Here is a 13,179-nt window from a genome sequence, read left to right as displayed (position 1 = left end):
TCTCCAGACTCCCCTTCTCCCTTGTCTCTAAAATATCAACCCTTGTAAGAATTGAAACTATTAACCTGATGCTGGCAGCAAAGTGGGCAAACCTAGAGGATTCCCCAGGCTGGCACTTCTCATTTTCGAGTGGTCTAGTCCAGAATCTTAGAATATATTTTCTGTAATAAAATATCCAAGTATAATATTATGGTGTATAATCCTTCTAGAATATGAGAGATTAATTCCTTCCTCTAAAATGAGATTATTTTCAAATGAATGAATGTTGTATTTGCATGTGTCATATTTAAGCCTTTTGTATCTTACAATATTTACCTATTTTCCAAATTTCATGTTAATTTACCTTTGTATATTTCTTTTTAAAAAATGGGCAAATTAAGATCATTGCTAATAAGCAGTTATTGAACTAGTTTTCCATACACATATGGAATGCATATCACATATAACACATATCATAAAAGCAGTCGAATTTTAGAGTTATTCTGAAATATAGGACTTTTTAACAAATCTTCTGCTTATTCTATTCTGAATTAGACTTTATACCCAATAAAATTTGATAAACTAGTCCTGCAAGGCATAGATTTTTGGGTGAGTTTTTGAATAGTATTTTTGTATGTATAAAAAGAGAAAAAGAGTAAAATAATTGCAATCATATTTATTTGGGGTAAAGAAATCTTGATTGAGTCCATTGCTCTCCACCTCTACTTCCATAGCCAAAGATTAAATCCATGATCTCTAACCCTGCCCTGCTCCTCTTCAAATCCAGATTGTTCCTGCTGCCAAAGTGAGCATATGAAAAACAAATACAGCCCTGTCAAGACTTTGCTCAAAACTCATTTTTTACTGCTCCTCATTTACAAGATAAAGTTCAACGTCCTTAACATGATGTGGTTCCTACCTCCACCTTTAGCCTTCCTTCTCGTCACTCGTTGTCTCACACTTGATATTACAGAAGCAAAAAGGATATTTCTTTCCACTGTGCCATTTGTCATGCTTTTCCCTAGAATGTTCTTCCCTAGTTCCCATCTTTGTATTCCTTTGCACTGCCTGGGGATTCTCTCCTTGAGCAAATCTTTCTTTTTCACTCTCCAGCTGGATTGGGTGGCTCTCATCTCTGCTTCCATGTAACCCTGTGTGTCCATATCACTTAATACAGGGTATTGTGTTTGTCTTGTGTGTGCCTCGTCTCCTGCATTGGATTGTGATTGCCAAACTCTGGATAGTATATGAAAAAAGAAGTGCTTTAATTAGATGTCAAATTGATTGTGTAACATAGCATTGCATACCTTAAGCTGAATTAAACTTTGTATATCTTGTACTTATGCACATATTATACATTCTAGATTTCCTCAACTGGTAGCAAAAATACTTGTTAATATTGTATTGAATTATTGTCGTTCTGAAATGAACAAAATGGAGAAAAGCTGCTTCAAGAAAAGAGAAATTTCTAACAGCATAGTTTGGGGAAGAAACTCCTCTTTTTGAATTATAGTGGTGTTGCTAAAAAAAGAACTTCATCCTCAAGATCCATTGTGAACAGATATGAACATCTATTTAATCTGATGAAGCCATCCTTGCTAATAATAACTGCCGTTTATTGAGTGCCTACTATATATCAAGCACAATATGCATTGTTTTACAACCTTTGTCTAATGTAATACCTACTTCAACTTTAGGAAGTATGAATTACAAACATCATTTTATAAACAGCAGATACTTCCCTCAATAATGTAACATTCTGTGACAGAGATGGGACTTGAAACATAGCTTTGCCTATACCCTTAACTATATTATTTGGTCTCACTAATGACTATAGCTTGGTATTGATTTTAAAGCATCATTAATTTGTTTGGTTAAACATCATCAAAAGTTTGTTTTAATTCTGTTCTAATTATATTGGTACAAAATGTCTAACACAGGGGTTAGTGGCTAGAGAAACACTGAGAAATGTCATTAGCTTTCAGATTTATTTTGAAGCAAAAAAAAATACAGCCTTTACTGTAGGAGATAAAATAGTTTATATCACTGCAGTCTCCCTATATTTTTACCTCAAGGAATTGACATAATATTTGTTAGTTGTTAGATTTAAGAAATTATCTCCCCTTGTCGTCACTATTTAAGACATGAGGCATATGCCCAACATCAAAGAACATACTTATAAATTATGTTACTGTATGTTGGATATTTGGCAGACAGAAAGTATTTCCTAAATTGCAGAACTTTACTATGCAAACAGAATAGCATGATGTTTAAGCACATGTATTGTGGCATCAGGAAAACCTGAGACTGAATTTAGTCCCATCACTGTTAGCTAAATAAACATTAGCAAATTACTTGGGCAAGGCATTTCTTTAAACCAAGAATTGATTATGCCTATTTATCCACTAGAATGTTTTCAGTTTAAGTATGAGAAACCTCAAGTCAAATGGCTTAAATAATAAGGAAATGTATTATTTAGCACAGTATACTGTCCAGAGGTATGCAGGCCTCAGGCATATAGTAAAAACATCCATCTCTTAGGCTCTAGGCATCTCCATGGGTTGGCTTTGTTCTCAAACTACATATTGCAAAATGGCTGCAATAGCTCTAGTTAATACAGCCAGATCTAGTCACCTCCAAAGCAGACTTATTCTTTTTATTTCATTTGAACACCAAGAAATCCTTTCCCCAAAACCCCCCAGCAGATTGCTCCTCACTTTTCACTGACCAGAATTAGGTAACATACTATATCTAATCTTATCCCTGACAAATGAAGTGGAGCTAATAAGATTGGCATAGACTGATTGAGATCCATTCCATGGAACTTAGTGTGGTGTCAGGAATCCCTAAAGCATGAGGATATACAGAAAAAGATACATTGTTGAACAAATCAATGTCTTGTTAAGAAGAGAAAGGTCTGGAGTTAATAAGGAAGGTGTCTGTTGAGGAGGCAATCAATAGTTTCTGCCACAGTCCTCCTCTTTAGTTGTCAAATATCCATCAAGATTTGTCTTTCTTCCTCTTCGTTCACTTTGAAAAATGCCTACGTGAAACATGTTCTCTCTCTGCATTAATAGGGAAAACCCCAAATCTCAGCCAATTATGACATACAACAAATCTAGAATCTCCAAGTGTTGCACTGGCTTCTTCATTATATCTAGATGTAGTTCCTCAGTATCTAGAGACCTATGGCCAAAAGAGAGGTTATCACCACATCCCATATATAATGATAGAAAACAAACATGATAACTGCCATAGAAACTCCCATTCAGAAGAGAGCAGTGAAACTATACAGAGGTCATTGATTCATAGAATAATGTCATATCCTGCTGGACAAGATTCTTAAAGACTGCCTTCTCTGGAAGTGGAATGAGTTCCCATTAACCTGGAATGTCGCAGAACCCATTTTATCTCTTTAGGACTTTACTTTGTCATAGTGTGATTTGCCTTCTGGTTCTACTTCTGGGAAGAATTTTTTTCTGTCAGACAATGCTGCTCTAGAACTTCAGTTCCATTATATATTACAACCACTATTTCCTCTAAAACTTGGTGTTTCTGCTGCTTTTGTCACCCTCTGCCAGAATCTATAGTTGAGGAATCTTAGGTTTTATGCCTATACTCTAGATGCAATTAATGACAGGGAATATCACATGTAACCATATTGGGAAGTTTTCTGTGCTTCTTCCAAAGACTCCTAATTCCTTAAACACAGGAGGATATTCAGGTGCTGAGTGGTCAAACTAATGTACAAATGAACACTACACACACATTTTTTTTATAGTATTCTTTTGAATTGAATTGAATTTTTCTGAGGAAGATTAGCCATGAACTAACATGCACTACCAATCCTCCTCTTTTTTGCTGAGGACGACTGGCCCTAAGCTAACATCTGTGCCCATCTTCATCTACTTTCTATGTGGGACGCCTACCACAGCATGGCTTACCAAGTAGTACCATGTCTGCACCCGGGATCCGAACCAGTGAATCCTGGGCCACCAAAACAGAACGTATGCACTTAACTGCTGCACCACTGGGTCAGCCCCCATTTAAAATTTAATAATATTGGAAATTGAACAGGACAAAAGTACAGACTCAGCATAGACAAAAAGAAAATAAATAACTAAATGACAGTGAATTTGAAAGCTTTCATTGCTATATAGTGTTACATTTCTAGGAAAAATTAAATGTGTCTAGGAAACATTTAAATGAAATGTTGAAGTGTTTCTAGGAAAATTAAACTAATATTAATTAGCTTAATTAAATGAAATTTAATTAAAATGTTTCTAGGAAAATTAAACTAACAAACTGACTCCAGAAAAAAAAACAGCCTAAATAATTCTGCAAGTATAAAATAATTAAACAAGCAGTAGAAAATCAACTCCTGCTCCCCAGAAAGAGGTTCAGATGTTTTTACAATATAGTTCTATTTGACTTTCAAAAAATGGATTATTCTCAAACTCATGGAAGCTTGTCCGTAATAATAAATGAAAGTGTACACTTGTCAACTTGTTTGAGGATACCAGTAAAATTTTGATACTATACCAGCAAGAAAAATCAGAGAAGAAAACTTTGTTATCTTCATAAAGTGTATCTACTTCGATAGTATTATTAATGGTGAAACATTAGAAGCATTTGCTTTTGAGGAATGAGGTATAATATAATGAGGCCAACTATTACCTATTCTAGTAAACATTATACCAAAGATCCAAGGCAGTTAAGACAAAAAATTAAAAATAAGATTGAAAAGCAGGAACCTAGATTGTTTTTTACAAAAGACGTGCTTGTTATATAGAAACTAAAAATAATTTACAAAAGTTGTTAAATAATTCAGAAGTCTTATCACGTTGCCTAAATATATCAAAGATAAATTTCATTTCTATATACCAACAACAAACAGTTGAAAACATAAAGCTATATACCATTTAAAATAAGAACAACAAAAAGATTTTCAAGATATGTGTAGAAAAAATGGAGTATCTGACTTACAAGATAGAGTCTTATTTTATAGCAATAATAGTTAAGCCAATTTATGTTGGTTCAGGGACACACAAACTGACCAAGAGAACAAAATCTACACCCCCCAAACCAGTAGAATCTTGACATATGTCAGAGTTTGCCGTGTAGATCACTAGGGAAAGACGGATTATTTATTCAATTAAAAGTAATGAGACAACAGCTTGTTCATATTGGAGTAAAAAAAAAAGAGAGGGATGCTGTGCTAGTATTTTATTGTTGCATAACAAGTTACCAAAAATTAGCAGCATGAAACAATGTAAATTTATCTCACCGTTTCATGGGAAAGGAGTTCAGGCATGAGTTATCTAGACCCTCTTCTCAAGGTCTTAACTAGAATAACATCAAGTTGTTGGACAGGGCTGTGATTTAATTTGAGACTGTGGGACCTCTTCCAAGTTCACTGGTTATTGGAAGAATTCAGTTACTGTGGTAGTAGGACTGAGGTCCTCAGTTCCTAAAAGCCACCCACTGTTCCTTGACACATGGGCCTCTCCACTACAGCACAATGTGTTTCTTCAGGGCCAACAGGAGAGCATCTCTTCTAATTTATTTTGTCTTTCACGTCTAGACCTTCTTTTAAAGGACTTCCCTGAACTGGGTCAGCCTCACCCAGGGTAATCTCCCTTTGATTAACTTAAAGTCAACTGGTTAGCGGCCTTAATTACATCAGGGATGTCCTTTCATTTTATTTATATAATGTAACCTAATCATGGGATTCATATCCCATCATATTCATAGGTCCTGCCCACACTCAAGGGGAGGGAATTATACAGGCCATCTACATGAGAGAATGGGTGTAGGGGAAAGAATCTTGGGGGCCATCCTAGAATTTTGCCTACCACATACACCTACTTCATACTTTCTATAAAAGTCGATTCCAAAGGATTAAAGTTTTGAAGAAGATATCTTTATGACTTTGGGTTACAGGCAATGAAAAAGTGCTACTTACAAAATAATAAATTAACAAGTCAAACTTTAGTAAAATTAATAATTTCTTCTTATCAAAAGATTAAACAGAGGAAAAGCAAACTAAAAACTTGAAGAAAATATTGCAACACACATAACATATAATGGATTAGTATCCAGACTATATAAAGCTGATCTCAACTCGTGAGCCAGGCTCAATAGTGTATTATGAATGAGTTATAGATAGAATTAAGATATTGATCCTAGCTCTTAGTGAGACAGGGCAGGGCCTGAGCAAAAAACCGCCATTCAAGCAGCCTCATTTTCTCGCTTCATTGTGTCTTAAAGATTATTCTTTTCTATATGTACTATAATGGAAAATGTTGGGAATCACTGATATAAAGAATTCCTACAATCAATAACAAGCTGACAAGCAGTCCAAGTGAAAAATAGCAAAAATATAAATAGTCATTTAACAGAAAGGAAACATAAATGACAAATAAACATAAGGAAAGATATGCAACTTAGTTATTAGTGAAGAAAAGGCAAAAAAGATCACTTTTTACACTGGTAGAAATAATGAAATCTAATGTACACAAGTTGTGAGCATTTAAAATGGTAAAATAATTTTGGAAAACCATTTGGCACGATATTATGAAATTGAAATTTTGCTTTGTTATTATCCAGAAATTGCACTCTTAAGTATATAGCCTAGATATACTTGTACATATGAATCAGAAAATGTTTAATATTGTACATAACCATATTGCTTATAATAGCAAAAAAAGGAGAAACAACTTCATTCTCTATTGACAGGCAATTATTAACTGAGAGTATTTATATTTAACTCAATGTAGAACAGGGGAACAACTTTTTTTTAATTATGGCCACATAAAATGTTTTTTACATGTGGCCATGTAATTCAATGTTTTTTATATAATCTGTATTTAAACTTGACTGAAATAATTGCTTTAGTCAATGCTAATATACAATCATTAAAAATGTAAGAAATAGGCATGATCAAAAACAGTTGTTATAAAGTTAAAAAAATCCAGGATATGAAATCTTTTTTAGAATTTACCAAACTAACAAATAGTTATGAAAATTATTAAAGAGACACCTTTTTCATCTATTCTCTAGTAATGTTGATGACCTCAGGCATTCATTTTCTTTATCTGGTGATGAATAGTACTTTATTATATATTATTTTTTGCTCAAGGCATGATTGTATGTAGGACAGTATTTATGTAATTTCTTCCTGTATGGATTCTTAATTACATTATTCTTTAATATTATATTAGGTTCATAATTTAAGAATTGCAGTTTAATTAAACATGAATTTTTGCATAGGTGCATAAACAATGTATGGATGCATGAGTATATTTTAGTAAGAAATACTACTAAATTATTTGTCATGGTATAATGTGTCTACCAAAGTAATGTGCTCCCAGTTTTACCGGCTCATTGTAACATAGTTAAGATTTTTCTGTTATCAAAATATACACAGAAATAGACATGATACTTTAACTCTGGTGATATAAATTCAAAATTTAACTCTACCGTTTTTTTGGGGGGGTGGGGAGGCAGATTAGCCCTAAGCTAACATCTACCACCAATCCTCCTCTTTTTGCTGAGGAAGACTAGCTTGAGCTAACATACATGCCCATCTTCCTCTACTTTTTATGTGGGATGCCTGCCACAGCATGGCTTGACAAGTGGTGCGTATATCCATACAGGGGATCCAAAGCAGCGAACCCCGGGCCGCCATAGCAGAATGTGCAACTCTACTGCTGTGCCACCGGGCTGGCCCCAGCTCTACCATTTTTCAAACTTTACTATTTAATGGATATAGAACAGTCTGTGTTTTTCCACATTAGCTTTATAAATATATATACAAATATCCAGAAAACCACTCTCAACACCTACATGTACTCTTCATAAAGACTTCTCAAAGTAGATTTGCATTAATCATGTTTCAGATGCTTCAAATGAGTGTTCTATAAACAAAAGCCATGCCATTTCATTGAAAAATTAGTACAGAAATACAGCAAATAAAAATTATGTCATAATTACATTGATTGAACTTTAGGAATAGTCTGACATGATCTGCTGCCATAGTATAAAATGTATGAAATTCATATTTATTTGTGTGTATATAAATATGTGCATTTTAAACGTTTTCTGCCATTGCTTTCTTTTTGTTTTTATTATATAGTGCAATATAACTGAGATGTTTGTTTCTGTTTATTGCTAGGTTATCCAGATAAATTTTGAAGAATTTGATCTGGAGATTGGCTATGATACCTTGACAATTGGTGATGGAGGTGAAGTTGGAGACCCTAGGACAGTACTTCAAGTGTAAGTTCTCAGTGTTTCATTCTTGACTTAGCCTATCAGGTCTTTGTGAAATTTTACCCTTATTTATTTTTTCTTGATCTCTCCGACTACTACCAACATAAGAAGCCTAGTACCTTAGTAATCATTATCAACCTACATATTGTATATTTACTAGTCCTTCTTCAATGAGGCTTAAGGTACTTGATCCAAACACAATTTCTTGGAATCCATTGCCAAACAGGAGCCCATTGGAAATGGAGGCCTAGAGTGAAATTGCAGAGTAGTTGATTGAGCCTTATTTTGGAATACACCCTTGCCCCCACAGTGTAAAAATAGACTGAAAAACAAGTATAAAATTGATCCCAGGGCGCCAGCCCCATGGCATAGTGGTTAAGTCTGATGCGGTGCCCTGGTTCATGGGTTTGGATCCCAGGTGCAGACCTATACCACTCATCAAGCAATGCTGTGGCAGTGACCCACATATAAAATGGAGGAAGATTGGCACAGATGTTAGCTCAGGACTAATCTTCCTCGAGCACATAAAGAGGAAGATTGGAAAGAGATATTAGCTCAAAGCGAATCTTCCTCACCAGTACCCCCCAGCCAAAATAAAAGTCTCAACTTTGGATCTTGATGGCTAGGTATGATTTTCCCACCAATAAGTGATCAGCACCCACCAGCAGCATTTTACATGCTCTACATGTTTGGTGATGTGGCTCAAATTGTTTGCAACTTCCTGTTTAACTCTTCCCTCTCTAAAAATGCTCAGCGTTTTTATCAGGATGTTAAGCCTGGTAGGCATTTCACTACATTGGACTTTATAACTTCTAGAAATAGTATATAGTTTCTTTTAGATTTCCTTGTGGTTTTATACCTGATAGTTTGGATTTCATTGTAATGTAATATTGTATTGGAAATTGACAGCTATAGAGCTTACCTGATCAGTAGACATGTTTTTTTGTTGTTGTTTCATAAGTGCAGTATTTTAAAGAACTGAAAATTACATATAGAAATCTGAATTTGTGGTTTCTTTTGACCAGCTGGCGGCACTAGGCCTGGACTGTCACACAGCAAAAACTAGCTAGCTGGACCTATCTTCTGCCCGTTTTAGAGAGGACATGCGATCTCCATGGCCACAAATCCTTGTATTGTTTTGTACTTGAGCTTCGAAGAACCTTTGCATTGCTTGCCTGGGGCTATACCTATTTAGGTATATGACACTTGATACAACATAAAATATGATTTGTTCTTAAATTTCTTACTTACTATTTTCCAAATAAAAATGTATCTGTTTGTTTATGCGACACTTTATAAAAGTTGAAGTTTCCTGGGCATTAATGATATATAGCAAATTTGGTGAATGATCCTCACACATTTTGGGACTCTCTTTCTCCATGTTTGATAGATCACATCATATGTATTTCAGAAATGAAAGTGTGAAACATGCATGCGATGGGGCATAGCTCCTTTTTTCTGCTTAAGATAGAAGATTGGTTTCAGGTTTATAAATTCTTCAAAACATGGACAGAGAAAGGCAGACTGGCTAGTCGATTGACTAAAGAACATTTCTTAAGAGACTTTTTTCCTCTTTCTATCTGCCATAAAACAAAACTGAGTATCTGAGCATCATATCAAATATTACAAGTTATCTTATATAACTAACATCCCAGATCATAGATGATGTGTCCGCCTTTAGCCACTCTCTTAAGAAAAGGATCTGTGAGCTAATTGATATCACAAAATTATAGGCAGAAAATTATAGAAATAACATATTTACACTAATCAAATAACACACAGAAGGATGATGTTAAAATTATTATTTTAAGTATCCAGCCATTAGAACTAGTAAAATGTAGAAAACTATATTTGTTTGGATTAAGAAGTGATTTGTACAATCCCTGATGTTAAAAAAATAATAATAATGTGTTTGAACTGTAATTTTCTCTGTTTCAGTGTTAAAAAATTATGAAGAAATCATATAAATTCTAATATACCTGTTGATGTTCTCTTTACGTAGCAAATTATATAACACAGAATGTCCATTAAATATTATTTTTCAAAAGAATACCAACTTCTCAAATGGATTTCCCTATACCAACAAATTCAAAGTTCTCGTTGTGTACTTCATCTCCAGTGGGAATAAAAATTAAAACTTCGTTCAGACTATTACCTTTTAGACCGTCCAGTCAATAGATCTAAACTGTGATCTACTAGTGAGAATTTGGGAGAGCTGGGAGAAAGAAAAATACACTATGTTAAAATAATCTTAAGATTATGAGACTAGGACACACACATTATTCAGGTCCACATCTTACTGTAATCATATATATCTTATGTTTTTGCATAATTCAAAATAAGAAGAAATATGGCAATTATCTTTGCTATACAATTTTTAGGTACTGATAGGAAAACCTTTTATGTTTTATACAACCATACATTATCTGCAAAATGAATTCTTGAGTCAAAAGAACCTCTGTGTAAACATGCACAGTCCTTCACTTTCTGCAAGGCTACTTCTTAGAGAATTTTTAATTTATTCTTATTTGACCTCAATTGCCTCAAAAAAACTACTAAAATTTTTATTAGTGGTTTTGCTTTCCTTTTCAAAATTATCATTACCAAGTACAGATCATGCCTGCTCTTTTTCTTTCTTTCTTTCTTTCTTTTTTTCTTTCTTTCTTCCTTCCTTCCTTCCTTCTTTTTTTCTCTTTCTTTTTTTCTTTCCCTCTCTCTCTCTCTTTCTTTCTTTTCCACACTTACAAGACTTATAAAAGCCTTGATTATGTATGTTTTCCCTATTTCCTTTTATATTAAAAGACAGAGGTGTGATATTTTTAAATGAATCTTTTAAATCCTGTATGGAATGCATGAGATCAAGAAGCAGATGAGGCAAGAAGCATGGAATAATTAAGTGAAAGAAATAGGCTTACAACTGATTTTTTTAAGAAAAAAATAATCCCAAAGTTAGCTAAACAACATAAGGCCAGGTAAAGAACAAATGTGTTAATGGGAAGTGCCCTTACAACCCAAGTCAATAGTCCACTGGCATAACTGTATATTACAGACTAAGCTGAGTTTTCTTCTGCTGTTGATAGGAGAATGAAAGACAAAGTTGCATTTTTCCTATTCTCACATTCCTGTTGTCATATTGTCCCTAGTGTGTGTGTTGCGTCTACTTCATCAGTTCTTATATTTCCCTCACTCTGAGAGAGAGATTAATTTTGAAAAACCTATGTGAGTCTCATTTTTTTAATGTATTTGTCTGTTTGTAAACACAGGAAATGTGTTTCTCAAACTTGCTTTTCTCTCTCAGAAACAAAATTACACTTCTCTGAAACTGGAACTCTTTTTTCCTTGAGTAAGGATGACTATTACAGAAGTAGGTAGCACCCACCTCCTAGAGGTGTTCAAATAGAAGCTGGCTGATTAGCTAACAGAGATTATACAGAGTTGGAAATAGATCAGAAGTTCCTTTGAACTGTAAGACTCTGTGCTAAGAGAATTTGCTGGCTTTATATCCACTAAAGAAACTGATGTTTCTTACTAAATTTAACTTTCCCAACTGCAGACCCACCTATGGCATTTGCAGGGCCAAGAGTAAGAATGCAGATGGAAATTCACATATCAAATGCATAAATATTAAATAGCTAAAAATCAAGCTAAATATTGTTAAATACAATATGTTCCATCCTCCTAGCCTAGCAAATATGCTGTCATAATAACCTGGAAGGAGAAGTTTGAATTTAGAGTTCTAGGACATGTGATTTCCTTGTTGAGACGGGAAGGCAAGGGAAAATGTGGTCCCAGCCACAGCTTGCAGTTGGCCACCCTCTCTTCCAAGCTCAGCTCCATCCTTCACAAGGATGCTTATGGATACCCTAATTCACACTGTAAACTGCTTGTGCCTCCCTGCAAATTTTGCCCACTGGGCCTAAGGGTACACGTGTTGGTCCTATGTTCCAGCCATAGAAATCCGGACCTGGAAAAGAAGCCCACACAGGTTCAGGTAGCAGGGCATTCCAGGGGACCAGGAACTAGTGAGTTCCAGAACAGTACCTCTCAAACAAACTGTAAAATAGATTTGTTTTTATTTCCAATCCATCTTGAACTGATATTTTCGTAAAGTGAGAAAAGAGTAAATTACTAGCAAAATGAAATAAAAACACATATAAATACAACCCCATTGTTTTTTTCATAATGAAATTCACCAGACAAAATTGCTCTTCCAAATTATCCTAGAATTTTGAAGGGCTTACTTCCGATTTCTGTACTTATCACATGGTGGGCTGGAAACTACTCTAGAATCTCAAAGGGGAAATGGGAGAGGGAAGCAGGAGCCAGGCAAGCACATCTCTGGGCAGGAGCTGGGCTCCAGAAGGGTCAGAGGAGGACCCTCTACAGAGAAGACATCGGGAAGGGGCATATTTTGCCCAGGCTTGAAAACACTGTTACTTATGTGGCGTGGTAAATTGTTAAGAACTTATTGAAAAGCCCCAGTTGAAGAGAGTTTACTTTCAATAATTCTCTTCTAACAGGTAAAACTAGTTTCCATTTAGACATTTTATTTAGCAATCTGTTTACTCACCTGTGAACTCCTCTTTGTTTTTTTCTTAAATTTGATCCATGTGCTAGAGAGTAACTTCTGGCACCAAAATTATTTTTTAAATAAATTTATTTTAAAAGATAGCTGAAAGTCAGAAAACATGATAAAACATGGGAAATGCTTTTATTTAACAGAAAGCCATGTGATATAATATTTGAAAGTCTTTTATAAAAGGATGAATTCATCCTATATTTAATTTTATAAGTTATGATTAATTTAATAAACACAGGATACATCACCTTGATGAATATTTAACCAGACACGGAGCATTTCAACCTATTCTACTTAGGATATAGGATTGAATTAAGCATTGGAAATATGTGATGTTTTGTTTCTCA

At 34.5% G+C, this 13,179-nt stretch overlaps 1 protein-coding gene across 5 annotated transcripts in view; it reads left to right on the top strand.

Moving 5' to 3' along the window:
• Window positions 1-13,179, top strand: part of CSMD3 (CUB and Sushi multiple domains 3) — a 1,176,027-nt gene that overhangs the window by 603,809 nt on the left and 559,039 nt on the right. For all 5 annotated transcript variants that reach the window (XM_044781000.2, XM_014843283.3, XM_070481504.1 and 2 more), the window contains one exon: window positions 8,156-8,259. In XM_044781000.2, coding sequence (XP_044636935.2) covers window positions 8,156-8,259 — 104 coding nt within the window. The remainder of the gene's footprint in view (window positions 1-8,155; window positions 8,260-13,179) is intronic.

Source organism: Equus asinus, chromosome 12, assembly GCF_041296235.1.
Source record: "Equus asinus isolate D_3611 breed Donkey chromosome 12, EquAss-T2T_v2, whole genome shotgun sequence".
NCBI classification, from domain to species: domain Eukaryota; kingdom Metazoa; phylum Chordata; class Mammalia; order Perissodactyla; family Equidae; genus Equus; species Equus asinus.
This window is presented reverse-complemented; position numbering and strand designations above follow the sequence as displayed.